General features: G+C 33.4%; 4 protein-coding genes across 9 annotated transcripts in view; all 4 read right to left on the minus strand.

Annotated features, from left to right (window-relative positions):
- The window catches only part of LOC107606533 (UPF0481 protein At3g47200-like), a 19,737-nt gene extending 16,090 nt beyond the window's left edge, over positions 1-3,647 (minus strand). For 2 of the 3 annotated variants that reach the window (XM_016308586.2, XM_021106984.1), the window contains exon 1: positions 3,309-3,647. The gene's annotated coding sequence lies outside the window, so the exon portion shown is untranslated. Of the gene's footprint in view, positions 1-1,835; positions 1,838-3,308 lie in introns of all 3 variants that reach the window. The other variant, XM_021106982.1, reaches the window with a different exon arrangement.
- The window catches only part of LOC107606532, a 16,337-nt gene continuing 3,928 nt past the window's right edge, over positions 4,792-17,200 (minus strand). Inside the window, exons 1-3 of one of the 4 annotated variants that reach the window (XM_021106987.1) lie at positions 6,622-7,223; positions 5,773-6,223; positions 4,793-5,651 (exon numbers count right to left, since the gene is read on the minus strand). In XM_021106987.1, the coding sequence (XP_020962646.1) occupies positions 4,955-5,651; positions 5,773-5,828 (753 nt within the window). In that variant the 5' untranslated portion in view covers positions 5,829-6,223; positions 6,622-7,223 and the 3' untranslated portion in view covers positions 4,793-4,954. Of the gene's footprint in view, positions 5,652-5,772; positions 7,225-17,200 lie in introns of those variants that run through there. The other 3 variants (XM_021106989.1, XM_021106988.1, XM_021106986.1) reach the window with 3 other exon arrangements.
- Positions 9,175-10,413, minus strand: LOC107606531 (putative UPF0481 protein At3g02645). Its single transcript, XM_016308583.1, has one exon. It carries the CDS (start codon positions 10,411-10,413, stop codon positions 9,175-9,177), a length of 1,239 nt encoding a protein of 412 aa, XP_016164069.1.
- The window catches only part of LOC107606530 (UPF0481 protein At3g47200-like), a 2,583-nt gene continuing 675 nt past the window's right edge, over positions 15,293-17,200 (minus strand). The window contains exon 2 of the mRNA XM_016308582.2: positions 15,293-16,739. Coding sequence (XP_016164068.1) covers positions 15,475-16,737 — 1,263 coding nt within the window. The 5' untranslated portion in view covers positions 16,738-16,739 and the 3' untranslated portion in view covers positions 15,293-15,474. The remainder of the gene's footprint in view (positions 16,740-17,200) is intronic.

The following is a 17,200-nucleotide window of genomic DNA, read 5'->3' on the forward strand; positions in this document are numbered from 1 at the left end:
TTTAAAATTAGTTATTAGTATAAAATACATGTTGAAATATAAATACATATTAAAATAACTTAAATTACATATATATTTATACATAAATACATTTATTACTGATTTTAGTAAGTAATTTGAATGTACGAATAACATTTGCTTATTATATATTATTGACAAAATAAAGGCAATGCAATAATAATAATCTTCATTACGAAGCTCAAATAAAAGTTCAAATAATAATCCAAGCCTGTATCCATCACTCCAAGCTGATCCCTCTCATTTGCTTTTACCAAAAGTAATGTTCACTTTTCATCTTGGTCAGAAATCACAGAAGTGCGAGAAAGCTTATTCCCTAAACTATTCACTAAAGAAGCAAGAAAAAGAAGGTTAAGCACAAGGTTGAAGTCTAATCACCCACATCAATCTGTATCAAGAAGAAGTCAGAAGTTAAAGGTGATTTTCATTTCTATTCATGCATCGGTTCGAGTTATAATGGACCGGGTTGGCCGACCTCTTGGAAGGTTGGCCCATGACCGACCTCTTGGAAGGTTGGCTCATTACCGACCTCTTCTCAAAGAGCTCGGCCAAATCGCCAGAGGAGCCCAAAGTAGGCCCAAACGAAGGAATACAGCCCAATCTAAAGGCAGTCAAAAGCCCAGAAAGATAAAGGCGATTCCCCTTAAAGATAAGATGACTTCACTCAAAGATAAGATAAGATAACTATCTTATCTCCAGAAAGGTCACTCCACACTATTATAAATACACTGGAGCACCCAGGTATAACTCATACTCTGATTCTACTAATAACCTGCTAAAAATCCATGCTAACTTAAGCATCGGAGTCCCTTGCAGGTACCACCACCCTCCGGTGACGAAGGATCAGCAGCACACCCCGTCCAACAAGTCGGACACGACAGCTCCGGTCACCATCCACAAGTCGGACACGTCCACTCCGACCAGCACAGAAGATCTCGTCCGAGATTGACCTACAGTTTCAGGTAACCCTCGGAACATTGGTGCCGTTGCCGGGGACCTGGAAGTCATCCCATCATCATGGCGGACAACCTTGACCACGACCACGACTCTGATCTAGAGAACAGGATGCCGCATAAGAACGCGGACACCACACCAAAAGATGCATCTCAACCAAATAAAGACAAAAACTCGCCAAGTACAGAAATTATGGAGGCACTTCAAGCTCAACAAGATCGCCTCAAACAGCTCGAAAAAGAGACCGAGTTTCAACGGGAAGCTGAGAGGGACCTTCGAAGAGAAATTAGGCGACATCGAGAGTTAGAGGACAAGCTCTTAAAGCTCGAAGCCGACCTTAAAACAAAAACCATCTGGCCTGATCCCGAAGATAGCTCCCACAAAGATCAAGACCCATTCACCAAAGAGATCATAAAGGCCAAAGTCCCAAAATATTTCAAAGCTCCCGACATGACTCCGTACGACGGCACATCGGATCCAAGCCATCATCTCAGCAATTTCAGAAGCAGAATATATCTCACCGACGTCTCAGACGCTATTCGATGCAAAGCCTTCCCAACAACCCTAACAAAGACAGCAATTAAGTGGTTTGACACTTTACCCCCTAGATCCATCACAAGTTTTGATGACCTAGCTAAGAAATTTCTTGCCAGATTTTTCATCCAGAAGGACAAAGCCAAACACGCTCCAAGCTTATTAGGGATCAAGCAAGGAGATCGGGAGAGTTTTCGCAACTACATGAAAAGATTCAACAAAGCATGTCTTGACATACAAAGTCTTCCAACAGAAGCGGCCATCATGGGACTCATCAATGGCCTAAGAGAAGGACCTTTCAGCTACTCAATATCCAAGAAGTACCCAACATCTCTAAACGAGGTTCAAGAAAGGACGGAAAAATATATCAACATGGAGGAGAACTATCGACTATGAGAGAGCTCAAAAACCGAATTCTCCTAACCCACCACGGGACAAGGATAAAGAGTCCAAGAAAAAAGAAGATCAACTCGGTGAGAAGCCTACAAAATACCACAATTACACCCCTCTTCGAGTGTCTCTTGTGGATGTTTAGCGAGAAGTATGCCATACCGAGAAGATCCCACCACCTCGCCCACTCAAAAGTAAGAAAGGAGGAGGAAATCAGACAGAATACTGTGAATACCACCGAATATACGGACATCCTACGAACGAGTGTTTCGACCTAAAGAATGTCATAGAGAAATTGGCAAGAGAAGGGCGATTAGATTGGTACTTAGCCAATAAAGTGGATAAACCAAGAAAAAGAAGAAGGGACGAAGAGGTCGGACGAGTTAAACGTCCACCTTACACCGAAGAGGTCGGACAAGTTGAACGTCCACCTCAAACCAAAGAGGTCGGGCGAGTTGAACGTCCACCTCACACTGAAGAGGTCGGACGAGTTGAACGTCCACCTCACACCGAAGAGGTCGGACGAGTTGAACGTCCACCTCACACCCCTGACAGACATGTTCATATGATAAATGGAGGATTCGCAGGAGGAGGATCTCTAAATCATCTCGCAAAAGACACCTCAAAGAGGTATATTAAGGAAGGGAGAGAGGTTTGATTAGTAAAAGAAAGGTTAGAAATGATAATACTTGATGAAAGCCATGCATGAACCTTTTGTATACATGTTATGGACAAAATTAGCTAGCTATATCTTGTTGAGCGCCCCTGGAGAGCTCTCAACCACCGGAGAAATTTTGAAGAAGAATTAAGTGAGATAACATAAGATGAGAAGATACCACATCCAACTCAAAATCTTAAAATAATAAATTAATGGTCTCTCATCTTATAAACTGCTCACTCTTCCTTATTTTCTTTGACGTGGGACTAATTTCATGCACTTTTCACACTTGCAACATTAATATATCTTTCACTTATTCAAGTTCAATTTCTATTTCTATGTTCAGAAAGAAAAAATAAAAAAGAAAAAGAAATTTGTGATAACTAGTTAGAAAACTTAAGGTAGTGAAACAGAGGATTTTTCAAAATTTATCGTTGACAAAAAGTTATCTTCTATAATCGAGTTTTTTTTTTTTTAGCAAGAGAACACACACACGAGGTTTTTTCTAATTTCTTGAACTGTAAACATTCCACTGTCACTCGAATTATTAACTCCGTGTTAATATAATCAAATTCTTAAATACCAACCTCATCGCAGTAGATCTTACTTTTCACTAATATGAAAGATTAAAAAAAAATATGGCTAAGAGAGTAGATTTTCACAGCACAATCATTGTTCCAATAGTAAATAAATATTAGAAATGAAGAATATAGAGCTAATTAAGTAAGAATGAGATATGTGGAATTTAACTCACAGTAAGATGTTGCAGCCTCAAAGTGTGATGATCCTTCGATAATAATTTCTAGCTACCAGCAGGAAGTGAAAGATAGTGTGGCTGAAATTTGCTTAGTGCTTAAACCAAAACAATGCATATTGGGTGGAAGCTAGCTAGGCACAAGAAAGGAAAGTAAAAGTAAGATCAAAAGCAACAGGCCTTTCCAATTATTGAAGAGGAAGCATCCTATGTAATATACTAATATTCAATAAGAATAGCTTGACTTCATGAGTTGACCCAAGTCAATAAAGGTTACAAATTTTCGTTAGAATGAATATAATATGGGAAAAACTTGTCTCATGCAACAACACTAAAATACATCTTGTTATGGTTTGAGATAAGGATTATCTTGGACTTATAACAGCTATTAGAATTTCTATTTTAGAAAATGCGAGGCTTGATTCTTTTATCATATATTCAAATTAATACTTACAATTTTTTTTACTAAAAAATGGTAAGTATTCATTTAAATCTTTATCTTAGAGCGTGTTCCTTTTTTTTTCTTTTTTTTTTTTGGGGTTGTAATATGTGTTCTATGTATTCTATATATCATTGTAATCTGAATGTGAGAACCCACCTCTCCTATTATCTATTTGGCTAAAGAATAAAATCTAATTATAATGATCAGTAGTGCTATAAGATCAGTACATTTTGTGATTTGTAATCATCAATTAGCCATCACTAATATTTTTTAATAGTGTGAGATGATATTTAATTACTTTATAAATGTAGAGTATTAATTATAAATATCTATCTTAGCTTCTATGTCTAACAATACCTTGTGGTTCCATGCTAAGAGGTCCAATTGAAAGAAGCATTTTGGTCACGTTCTGCTTTTACCATCTTCTTCTTGAAAATCGAAAACAAGGGGTGGGACTCAATATGGATCATGGTTGCAGATCGTTATTATTGAAGGAAATTGATAACTTTATATAACGAAGGAAAGAATTGAATATAGTTTTCTGGTTACTACTTCTTAATGTAAGTTATTCTTTTACTTTATTTCAGTATATTCCTAATTTTTAGAGTGTGTTTGGATTCTGTCTTTGAAAAAGAAATACATGCAAAGATAAATAAAGTAATTAATTAAATAAGAAGAATAAGGATAGGACAATATTTTTAAATTTGTCGCCAATTTTCTTTTGCAGTATTGAAACTATAGAATAAATTTTCTATCTCTAAAAATAAAATAATTTTGTGTGTATATCTTAATTTCCATAACCAAAAGTAGAATTTTGTGTCTAAATTATCACGAATTAGAGTACCTATTATTAGCAGTCCTTATCAACTTACAGGCAGAGCGTTGCATGGATCTATGTATATAGCATCCAACTTATTGCAACTTTAATTTGGACATATTAGCATGCATTAGATTGTAAAGCTTCTGTCTTCTCATGCAATAATACTGAAACTGGTTATATGTTGACAAAATGGAACCCAATTAGAACAATGGAAGAAACAATATCAATTCAAAAGTTCAAAATAGTAGCACATACAAATAACATAACATTGAAGCAACTATATATACCACTATATTATTAGCAGCACTTGCAGTAATCCACACCTTCTTAGTGAATTGTGGATGTCTACATTATTTAAACACATAAACCTCAAACCTACTACCATTAAACTTGGCGAAGAGAACATACGGTTTGAATAACAGTGAGAATTAGCAGCACAATTCCACCAAAGGAAGCTGCTGTCTTCCATGGAGAGGTGAAATAATCGCGCCTCAGAGTTGCCATTAGACTGTGCCATGGATGAATACAGTAGTCATCCAAATCATTACAAAACTTGAGATAACAAGCACTAGTCGTTGACACCACAGTATTCTTCCCAACACCACCGAATAGGTTAGCCACTTTACTTTCATAATCACCACCAAATATGCAACCGATTATTCCAGCTTTGATTAGGACACCAGCATCCTTGTTTGTTTTCATCAGGTGACCAAGGAATATAACATAATCAAGGATGTAGTGTTCTTTAGGATAGTGACACTGCTCCAAAGCCACAATGTTCCTCAAGAAAATTTCAGTCGCATCATCCGCTTCAATATGTGGAATATTAAGAGTACCACGTTCAAATTTCAAGTCTAGCATGCAGCCATGACTTGATTCATCTTTTTGGTGTCCATGACTTGATTTATTCTTTTGGTGTCTATGACTTGGTTTATTTGTTACTTGGAATTTGACTCCTGCTTCAACTAACTCAGATGCACTGTGACCAAGAACTAACGCTTTGGGTTCCCTTAAAAGTGGTGTTGTTGTATGAGATGGTGGCAAGTTGAAGTATCTAAGCAGATCAGTGAAGTGTTCTATACTGTTAGCATAAATGAAGGGAATCCACCACCATGTAAGTGAGAAGCAAAAGCTAGATTGTATATTTTCTCAACAACAAACAAAGGAACCTGATTTTCAAGTAATATCAAATCATCGCTTACCCGATTCCAAACCCAATCTTTTGAGAAGATAACATCATCCTCTGTTGTCCGCTCATAATCTCTGAGAAAAAGATCAATTACGAAGCAACAGTCTATGAATATCACCTTCACCAATTCATCTACTGTGAGTTCGATTTTCTCCGAGTAACATGCACGAATTTGAGGTTCCAATTGTTTCACGCAACTCACCAAATCGGACAAACTTGCTTCCGATCTTTGAATGAAATGTTGACAATAAAACTGTTTGTGCCCTTCCATGGTTACCAGTCTAGAATTTCCGTGATGCAGAGGGCCAATTGAAACAAGCACTGGGGTGTATGCATCTTCGCTTGATTGGCGGATTGGGTGGGGCACTTTATAGATGCAGCAGCTTTCGGTTGTAAACAAAGGTTGTGCCTTCTCCAGCATTGCTTCAACCTCTTTAGCTACATCATTCTCCATATATATATATCTATTCACATGCATGCATGATAATATAACCACCAGATTGAAAGAAAGGTAAGAACCGATAATGATTGATAAAAGCCAACCCTTTGTCTACAAGTTAATTACTTTAACAGTTAGTATAGTTCAATTTCTATGATCAGAAGGAAAAAGAGGTATAATCGGTATTGTCAGAAAAGGTATACATTATGTTTACAAATCTGATAAATTTTGACCAATACTTAACCAACACAGCATACATATATAAATAATAAATCAGTATACAGAACTTGAATACAAATACATAAAATTAAAAATTTGTGCATGCATTATACATATAGGTAACCTACTTTAGCACCCCTACTAATTATTACATATTAGATTTAGAAAAAAACAAGTGTTCCAATCGTATTATTGTTTAATTACCTGGTATGTTGAAGGATACAAGGGAGCGATAGTGATATTAATGCTCAATTCAATGGGGATGATGAAAATATGATACTTTAAAATGATTGATGAAGATATTGAATTAGTTAAGGAAGGAGTGAAGGAAACTGGTAAATATATAGAAATGACAGAGAAGAAAATGTGAGGCTGGCACGGAAAAGAAAATACTACCATATAGAAGTAAAGAATTTGTTCTTTAATTTAGTTTTTGTTTAATTTATGCATCAATTATTGTTTATTCAAGCTATTATTCCCTTACATTTTGGTGGTCCAAGGATAAATTTCTGCTTGCAGTGAAGATTAAGAATGATCTTGTTCTTAACCAAGAGAATCTAACATGACCAATGAGTATAACATAACATAGTCAGTGTCTCTGTCTCAGTAATATAGGGTTCCTCAACACAGTAATGTACCTAATTTTGATATTAAAAATATTGATAAAAAATAAGAGAAGATAAAATCTAAGACTTCCCTTTTATACCTAAAAGAAAGTTTTTAAATAGATGTAAAAATAAAGAAGTGATAAAACATCATTCAATTCTTCTATGTAAAAAAGCAAATATAACTATGTATTACTATTACTGTGTACATATATCATATGGTATGGCTCATCAATGAGAAACATATAAAAAATGAATGAAAGGAAGCAAATTAAAAGAATAGTATTAGAGATCTGAAAGCCTTCAAAAGTGATTGAAGATAGTGATTAAGTATTGAAGGAAGCCAACAACTATATATACATAATTTGTAAAAGGAAAAAAGAATGCAAACGAAGCAAAGAATTGAATATGTTCCTTATTAATGTAATATAGTTTGGTTAGGTACTAATTCTTTAACCTACGTTTTTTCTTTACTTTATTCCTATAACGGTTATTGTTAGTATAAGAATATTGAATAAGGTTAAAGAGAAGAGAGAAAGAGAAACAAGAAGAGAATGAGAGAGTACGTAGTGAATTGATAACAAGTATATATATCCTATGCTTGTCATGCAAGACTTACATACCAGAAATCTTGATAACTAACTTTCTTAACATGGATAACTAACTCTTACCGTGATGACTAACTTTCTTCACATATACTCTAATATTCCGTCAGAAACTAAGTGTTAATGTTGCAAATATGAGGAGTAGTGTATGAAATTAGTCTCATATTAAAGAAAGTAAGGATGAGTCATGAGTTTATAAAATGAGAAACTCAAACTTTGATGTTTTGAATTGAATATTGTGTCTTCTCATCTTATATTCTTTCACTTGCATGTCCAATTTTGTATTGATGAATTGCTTCAATTCCTAGGGAAAAAAAAAAACTTAGCTCTCTAAGATCTTTAAGTAAAAATGTAGAATGTAATTGCTTTAATATTTTTGATATTTCATAATCATCATTTCATATTTTTGCTCTAAGGTTTTTAATTTTTCCTGAAAAGTTTGGAAAAAATAAATGACGTTTTAGCTAGAATGATTTTATTTCATGGATTTCTTCTTTCTTTTTTTTTTTTTTTTTTATAAAAACATGAAAACTTGAAAATTCTTAGCGTAAAAATTTAGTAAGTCGTAGTAAATAAAGCAAATATAATGACCTTCTCTTTTTCTTGTACTATGTATATATTTTTCCTATCTCTACCACCCTACCTATACGAGTGCATGTTTATTTATTTCTCTCTAATCACTTTGGTAGTGTTTTTCTTTCTAGCTAAATCTCATTATCAATATTATTATGAAAAAGTATAAGTAAATAACTTTTAATCAATCAATATTAAACAACTGTAATTAATAATTATTAATTATATATTTTTTTAAAAAAAAATTGAATAATCATTAATTAATGATAATTTAAAAAATTAAAATTACCAATTGATGAAAAGTTGGTTGGTAATTAATTGGTTGGGTGTTAATTACCAACGACTTTCTTGAATAACATGAACAACTATCAATAAAATAAAAATATATTACACCTCCAAATTACTCACTTAAATTTTAAATTAGAATAACCATCCGCGCACCTAATGAAATGAACATCCAATATATCTATTGTTTACATTGTTTACCAATGTTGTTAATTACCTATACTTTTTCATCTATATATTATTGACCAAATTGAATGATGCAACAATAATATCAATACAAAGCTCAAAAGAATAATCACATATGTTACAATAATTGTCATGATATAATTCACCTCAAAAGTTTAAACGAAAAAAAAAACAATATAAATAATTATATCTCTAACAACAATCTTAATTAAATTAAGGTGGAAAATCAAATGCAGTCGACTTCATGTAAAGTTGATATTGAGAGCCGTTAAATGATTTGACTGATTTGACTAAATTTTCATCTAACGGCTCTCAGATATCAACTTCACGTGAAGTCGACTTCACCTTGAGTTTTTACCTTAAATTAATGAAAGAATACAAATTAAATTAGAATCTGTAATGGAGTCTTGGCAATAATAACGTAACACACCTCAAATTTAAGTAGCCTCTTTTTGAGGATATATATGTAGTAGCTAGTAAAAGTAGTGTGTAAAACCTTAGTGCTACTCATCGCACTTAACTTGGAGAATAGAACATACGGTCTGAACAACAGTAAGAAGGAGCAATATAATTCCAGCAATGGAAGCCGCTGTCTTCCATGGAGTGGTGAAATAATCGCGTCTGAGAGTTGCCATTTTAGTGTGGCAAGGATGCTTATAGTAAGCTTTCAAATCATCACAAATTTTGAGATAATTAGCATTGACATTTGACACTATAAGATTTTTATCAACATCGTTGAAGAGCTTAGCCACTGAAGTGTCATTACCACTCATCATACTCTCAATTATTCCAGCTTTGATGAGGACATCCGCATCCTTGTCTCTGTTGACAAGTCGAGTAAGGAAGCTAACATAGTCAGTGATGTAGTGGTCATAAGGATAGTGACACTGTTCCAAAGCCACAATGTTCCTCAACAAAAGTTCAGTGGAATCATGGACTATAATGTGTGGGATTTTAAGGATACCATGCTCAAATTCCAAGTCAAGTATGCAGCCATGACTTGATTTATTTACTTGGAACTTGACTCCTGCTTCAACTAACTCAGATGCACTGTGACCAAGGACTAAGGATCCACGATTCCTTGAAGGTCTTTTATGAGATGGTGGCAAGATGAAGTATCTATACAGATCAGTAAAGTGTGCTATACTGCTACTAGCCGGTGTTAACACTCCTTTGTTGAAATATGAAAAATAAATAACAGCAAGCAACATAAATGAAGGGAATCTACCACCATGTATGCGAGAAGCAAAAGCTAGATTGTATATCTTCTCAAAAACAAACAAAGGAACCTGATTCTCAAGTAATATCAAATCATACATTACCCCGGTAAGCATCCACGATTTTGATAAGATAACATCATCCTCTGTAGTCTTCTGATAATCTCTGAGAAAAAGCTCAATTATGAAACAACAGTCTATGAATATCACCTTCACCAACTCATTCGCAGTCAGATCGATCTTCTCTGAGTAACATGCACGAATTTGTGGTTCCAACTGTTGCACGCAACTCACCAAATCGCTCAAACTTGCCTCCGATCTTTGAATCATGTGTTGAGAATAAAATTGTTTCTGGCCTTCCATGGATACCAACCCAGAATTCCCGTGATGAAGTGGGCCAACAGAAACAATCACCGGGGTATATGCATCCTTGTTTGATTGGCGAATCTCATGGGGTACCTTGTAGATGCAGCAGCTTTTGGTTGTAAACAAAGGTTGTGCCTTCTTCAGATAAAAACCATGCATGCGTGAAGATTTTATTATAAAATTGGCTAGCTAAATCTTGAACTTGTTATTCAAGTTTAATTTCTCAGTTCATCAGAAGTAAACATTGTGTTGGTACACTTGTGACATATATATATATATATATATTGGATAAGAATGAAAACAAATTTAAAAATCTTATCTTCCCAACTTTTTTTTATTTAATTTATTTTCATCTTGTATTTAAACACAACTTTTTTATACTAAAAATATTGACCTCTTAACATTCTCATTAGTATAATTAATATGTATTTATCTTACATAAAATTTACACACAAATTAATAAAAAAAAAATGCACATATGAATTATATTTAATTTTAGATTTTGCACGCTTTTTAGAAGTGTATGTTAACAAAAAAAAATAAAATAAAATAAAACTATGACTCACGACTAACGGAGCACAATTTGGAAAACAAAATCAATACACTTATTAATATATTTTAAAAGAATAGAAAAATCACTCCACGTGATAGAATTTGGTATATCCTTATTAAAAGCATCAAATTATTAATTTAAATGAAATTTTGTGTCTAAATATCATATTGAAAAATAATCAAAGAATATATCCGAAAACTATTTAAAAATAAGTCAATATAGAACGTGGGAGGCTAACTAGCTATTAGATATTAAATTAGAGAAAAACACGTATTTCCATCGTATTGTTTACCTGGTATGTTGAAATATACCTGGTATGTGCAATTCAATGTGGATGATGAAAATATGGTACTTTAAAATGATTGGTGAAGATATTGAATTAGCTAAGGAAGAGTGAAGGAAACTATGGTAAATATATAGAAATGACAAAAATGAATAAATAAAACGTGCGGCTGCTGGCATGAAAAAGAGAATACTGTACTACATACCATATAGAATTGAAGTAAAGAATTAATTCTTTAATTTAGTTTTTGTTTAGGTACCAGTTGTTTATTCAAGCTATTCCCTTGCATTTTGGTGGTCCATGAGAGTACACAACACAATTTCACCAAATAGTTTTACACAAATATCTCATGATATATAATTCTCTTTGAATAGTTTCTACTTTTCAAATTTATTTGGTAAAAAGGTAATTATTATTTAAAAGACCACGTACCATTAATATTTTTTTTTCATTAGCACTATCAAAAGATAGAGAGAGAATAAATAAAGAAGTAGAGTGTATATAAGGGTTAAATAGAGTGTATATATATCTAATGATAATTAGTGAAGTGTTTTACCCTGCACGCCATTTAACAAAATGAAATAAAATATTTAATCTCAATTGTTAGATTAAGGCTCCAATTATTCTAAAATACTATATGCTAACCAAGAAAACTATTGAAGCTGAAGAACTCTGTTACTAAGTACTTATTGATTTTTACAACTTCAGAAAAATTCAGTTTAAAATTTGAAAGGCAGAAGAAATTAATTAAATTATTAATTTATTCTGATATGTTTAATTTGAGAAAAAATAATAATGAAATTTTAGCATGATTTGGTCTCATGGAATTTTTTTCTTTTTTATGATAAAATCAAAAGTTGAAAATTATTGGTGTAAACAATTTATTATTAAGTCGTATTAAAAATAAAGCAAATATAATGACCATTTCTCTTTTTCTTGTTTTATTAATGTTTCCTATCTCTACTCTATATTGTGAAAATTAGTAAAACTAATTTTAGAAAATATATAAATAAATAATAACTAAATAAAATGAGAGGAAATAAACAATCTTAGTTTATAACCTTAGAATTTTAGTGGTTGAAAAAGAGAAGAATTATATACCTGTAATTGACGGATGGTTCATATTGAAGAGAGTCACATATAAATTGAGTTTTTCTTTAATTCATTTCAATCAAGTCATCCAAAGAGAATAACATAATATTTCTTTGAGTAGTTTTCTTCTATATATATAGAGAGAAGTGTGTTCTCCTTTTGTCAAGAGAGAGTGTTATTGTAGTCTCCTTGTGATAGAGAGAAGTTGTAATTCTCAAAAAAAGTTATTCAATTGTTTCCATATTTTATACAAATTTCTAATTTTTCATCTCTATATTTTGCTGTGTCATTTGTCTGGCACCTAACAGTGGTATCAGAGCCAAAGGTTGCTGATTAATATTTTTTTTTCCGCTGCGAGTTACCGTTTAAAAAAAATGGCAGCAAAGTATGAAATTTCAAAATTCAGTGGGAGTAATTTTTCCATATGGAAATTGAAGATAAAAGCCATTATGAGAAAAGACAATTGCGTGACAGCAATTGAAGGTAGACCCACTGGAATTACAGATGAAAAATGGAAGGAGATGGACAACAATGCTGTTGCAAACTTACACTTGGCACTAGCTGATTCAGTTTTATCAAGTGTAGCAGAGAAAAAGACAGCAAAGGAAATTTGGGATGCTCTCACCAAATTATATGAAGTCAAGTCACTTCACAACAAGATATTCTTGAAGAGAAGACTTTATACTTTTCGAATGAGTGAATCCACATCGGCAACGGATCACATCAACAATCTAAATACGCTATTTTTCCAACTCTCATCGTTGGAATATACCATAGCGAAAAATGAACGTGCAGAGCTCTTACTTCAAAGTCTACCAGATTCATATGATCAGCTTATCATTAACTTAACTAATAATGTTTTGACTGATTATCTTTCTTTTGATGACATGGCTGCTGCGGTTCTTGAAGAAGAATCTAGGCGCAAGAATAAGGAAGATAGATTAGAAAGCTCAAAACAAGTAGAGGCTTTGTTGATGACAAGAGGGAGATCAATGGAGCGTGGTTTCAGTGGGAGTCAAAGTAAACCAAAGTCACAAAATAAGAAGCAGGTCAAATGCTACAATTGTGGTAAGAGAGGGCACTTCAAAAAAGATTGTTGGAATAAGAAGAGTATAGAGAAGGTTCCAGAAGGATCAAGTTCTCAAGGATGTATTGCAAGTACCTCTAATGATGGAGAAATCCTGTATGGCGAAGCAACAATTGGTTCTAAAGGCAGTAAACAGCTCACTGATGTTTGGATTGTTGATTCAGGAGCAACATGGCACATGACTCCTCATCGTGATTAGTTTTGTACATATGAACCTGTCTTGGAAGGATCTGTGTTTATGGGAACCGATCATGCCTTAGAAATTGTTGGAATTGGTACTGTCAAAATAAAAATGTTTGATGGTTCTATTCGTTCACTTCAAGGGGTAAGACACGTGAAAGGCTTGAAGAAGAAGAAATTGAGGCATTACATAGGAACCATACCTGGAAACTTGTTGAACTTCCAGCAGGTCGGAAAGCCATTGGTAACAAATGGGTTTACAAGATCAAACGAGATAGTAATGATCAGGTGGAACGATATCGTGCAAGATTGGTTGTCAAGGGATATGCTCAGAAAGAAGGGATTGACTTCAATGAAATATTTTCTCCGGTGGTGAGACTAACTACTATTAGAGTAGTTTTGGCTATGTGTGCTGCATTTGATTTACATCTAGAGCAATTAGATGTAAAGACTGCTTTTCTTCATGGAGAACTTGAAGAAGAGATATATATGCTTCAACCAGAAGGTTTTGAAGAACAAGGAAAAGAAAACTTGGTTTGCAGGTTAACTAAATCTCTGTACGGTCTAAAGCAGGCGCCAAGGTGTTGGTACAAGAGATTTGATTCTTTCATTATTAGTCTTGGATACAACAAACTTAGGTAAGTCGATTTATGGCAGATTCGGGTAAAGAGCATTGGAATGTTGTTAAGAGGATCTTGAAATACATCAAAGGGACCTTGAATGTTGCATTATATTTTGGAGGATCAGAATTCATTGTCAATGGATATGTCGACTCAGACTTTGCAGGTGATCTTGATAAACAAAAATCTACTACAGGCTATGTGTTTACACTTGCAGGAGGAACTGTGAGCGCAGCTGGCTATCTAAATTACAGACTGTTGTAGCTTTATCTACTACAGAAGCTGAATATATGACAGCTACACAAGCATGCAAGGAAGCTATTTGGATCCAAAGGTTGATAGAAAAACTCGGGCACAAACAACAGAAGATTTCTGTGTATTGTGACAGTCAGAGTGCCTTGCACATTGCAAGGAATCATGCCTTTCATTCAAGAACAAAACACACTAGAGTACAATATCACTTTGTTCGAAAAGTAATAGAAGAAGGGAGTGTTGTTATGCATAAGATTCACACGAAAGATAACCTAGCAGATGCGATGACAAAACTAATCAATATAGAAAAGTTTGAATGGTATAGATCCTCATATGGCCTATCGAATACATGAACAACATAAATTTTGAAAATTTATCAAAATTAGTTTTAAGTGGGAGATTTGTAAAATTAGTAAAGCTAATTTTAGAAAATATATAAATAAATAATAACTAAATAAAATGAGAGGTAATAAACAATCTTAGTTTATAACCTTAGAATTTTAGTGGTTGAAAAAGAGAAGAATTATATACCTCTAATTGACGGATGGTTCATATTGAAGAGAGTCACCTATAAATTGAGTTTTTCTTTAATTCATTTCAATCAAGTCATCCAAAGAGAATAACATAATATTTCTTTGAGTAGTTTTCTTCTATATATATAGAGAAAAGTGTGTTCTCCTTTTGTCAAGAGAGAGTGTTATTGTAGTCTCCTTGTGATAGAGAGAAGTTGTAATTCTCAAAGAAAGTTATTCAATTGTTTCCATATTTTATACAAATTTCTAATTTTTCATCTCTATATTTTGCTGTGTCATTTGTCTGGTATCTAACATATATGAGTGCATGTTTATTTGTTTCTCTAATCACTTTGCTAGTGTTTTCTTTTCTAGCTAAATCTTCTTAATATTATTATATATCATTGACAATATGGAACGCGACAATAATATATATCAATTACAATTTACAAAGCTCAAATTAAAAGAGTTGTCACATATATTATACAATGTTAATTAAATTAAAAGAAAGAACAGAAATTAAAATATACCATGCAGTCTTGGCAATAATATAATAACTAAGACAATACAAATTTAAGTAGATTATTGAATCAACCACCTTCAGAAGCTCATGAATAGCTTGCCTTTTTTTGTAGCTATAGTTATTTAACTTGGAGAATAGAACATACGGTCTGAATAACAGAAAGAAGGAGCAATATAATTCCAGCAATGGAAGCTGCTGTCTTCCATGGAGTGGGGAAATAATCGCGTCTCAGGGTTGCCATTTTAGTGTTGCAAGGATGCTTGTAATAAGCATTCAAATCATCACAAATTTGGAGATAATTAACATTATAATTTTCCACTACAATATGTTTATCAACATCTCTGAATAGCTTAGCCACTGAAGTGTCACTACCACTTACATCACTCTGAATTATTCCAGCTTTGATGAGAACATCCGCATCCCTGTTTGAGTTGACAAGTTGTTCGAGGAAGTTAACATAGTCAGCGATGTAGTGTTCATGAGGATAGTGACATTGTTCCAAAGCCACAATGTTCCTCAACCAAACTTCAGTGGAATCATCTACAATAATATGCGGGATTGTAAGAACACCATGTTCAAATTTCAAGTCTAGTATGTCAATAGGACTTGATTTATTTACTACTTGGAACTTCAGTCCTGCTTCAACTAACTCAGATGCACTGTGACCAAGAACCAAATCTTTGTGTTTTCTTTCACAAGGTCGTCGTTTTTGTAAAATAAAGTATCTAAACAAATCAGTGAAGTGCACTATTTGGTCGTTGACATTATTGATGTTGATATTTTCAGTTGAGAAATAAGTCAAATAACCGCAAGAAAGATCCATAAACGAAGGGAATTCATCGTCACCATCAGGAGAAGCAAAAGCTAGATTGTATAGCTTCACGAAAACAAAAAGAGGAAGTTGATTCTCGAGTAACAACAAATCATAGGTTAGCCGAAGCTTCAGCCATGGTTTTGAGAAGATAACATCATCCCTTGTCATCCACTTATAATTTCTGAGGAAAAGCTCAATTACGAAACCACAATCTACCAATATCAACTTCACGAATTCATCTACTGTGAGATCGATCTTCTCAGAATAACATACACGGATTTGTGGTTCGAACTCTCTAACACAACTCATCAAATCGGTCAAACTTGCCTTGGATCTTTCAATAAAATGTCTGCAATAAACCTGCTTGTGGCTTTCCATATTTAAAACCCTTGGATTTTGATGATGAAGAGGGCCAACAGAAACAACCATGGGGGTGTATGCATCTTCATTGGTTTGCCGGATATCGTGGGGCACCTTGTAGATGCAGCAGCTTTTGTTTGAAAACAGAGGCTGTGCCTTCTCCAGCATAGCTTCAAACTCTATAGCTACATGATCCTCATTTTCCATATCTATGATAATATATATATCAAGGTGATGATAGTTGTAAACTCTTATTTTCTCAAGATGAAAGATTTGAAGGCAAGTTATGATACTGAAATAATGAATTCATTTCACAAAATTATTTAACGAATTATTCATTTTAATTAATTTTTTACGAGTTTTGAGTTAGTTTATATTTTTTCTAATTAAAAAAATTGTTAATTATTAAAATTCTTTTAAATAATACTATATGCATCATTTCTAATTGGAAAAGTCTAGGGGGCAGCAATTTTATTGCATTTTGGCCAGCATGTAACCAGTAGAGAAAGGTGAGCCATTGGATGAAATCTCACACCAATCTCACACCATCAAATCATCATTGATGGCTACCAATCACAAATACTGCTGGCCCCCTAGCATTGCTCTAAAAATAATATCTAAAGTTTAAAAGATAATATATCTAAAATTCATAATATCTTTTTTTATTCTT

The sequence above is a fragment of the Arachis ipaensis genome, chromosome B07, assembly GCF_000816755.2.
Source record: "Arachis ipaensis cultivar K30076 chromosome B07, Araip1.1, whole genome shotgun sequence".
Classification (NCBI taxonomy): Eukaryota; Viridiplantae; Streptophyta; class Magnoliopsida; order Fabales; family Fabaceae; genus Arachis; species Arachis ipaensis.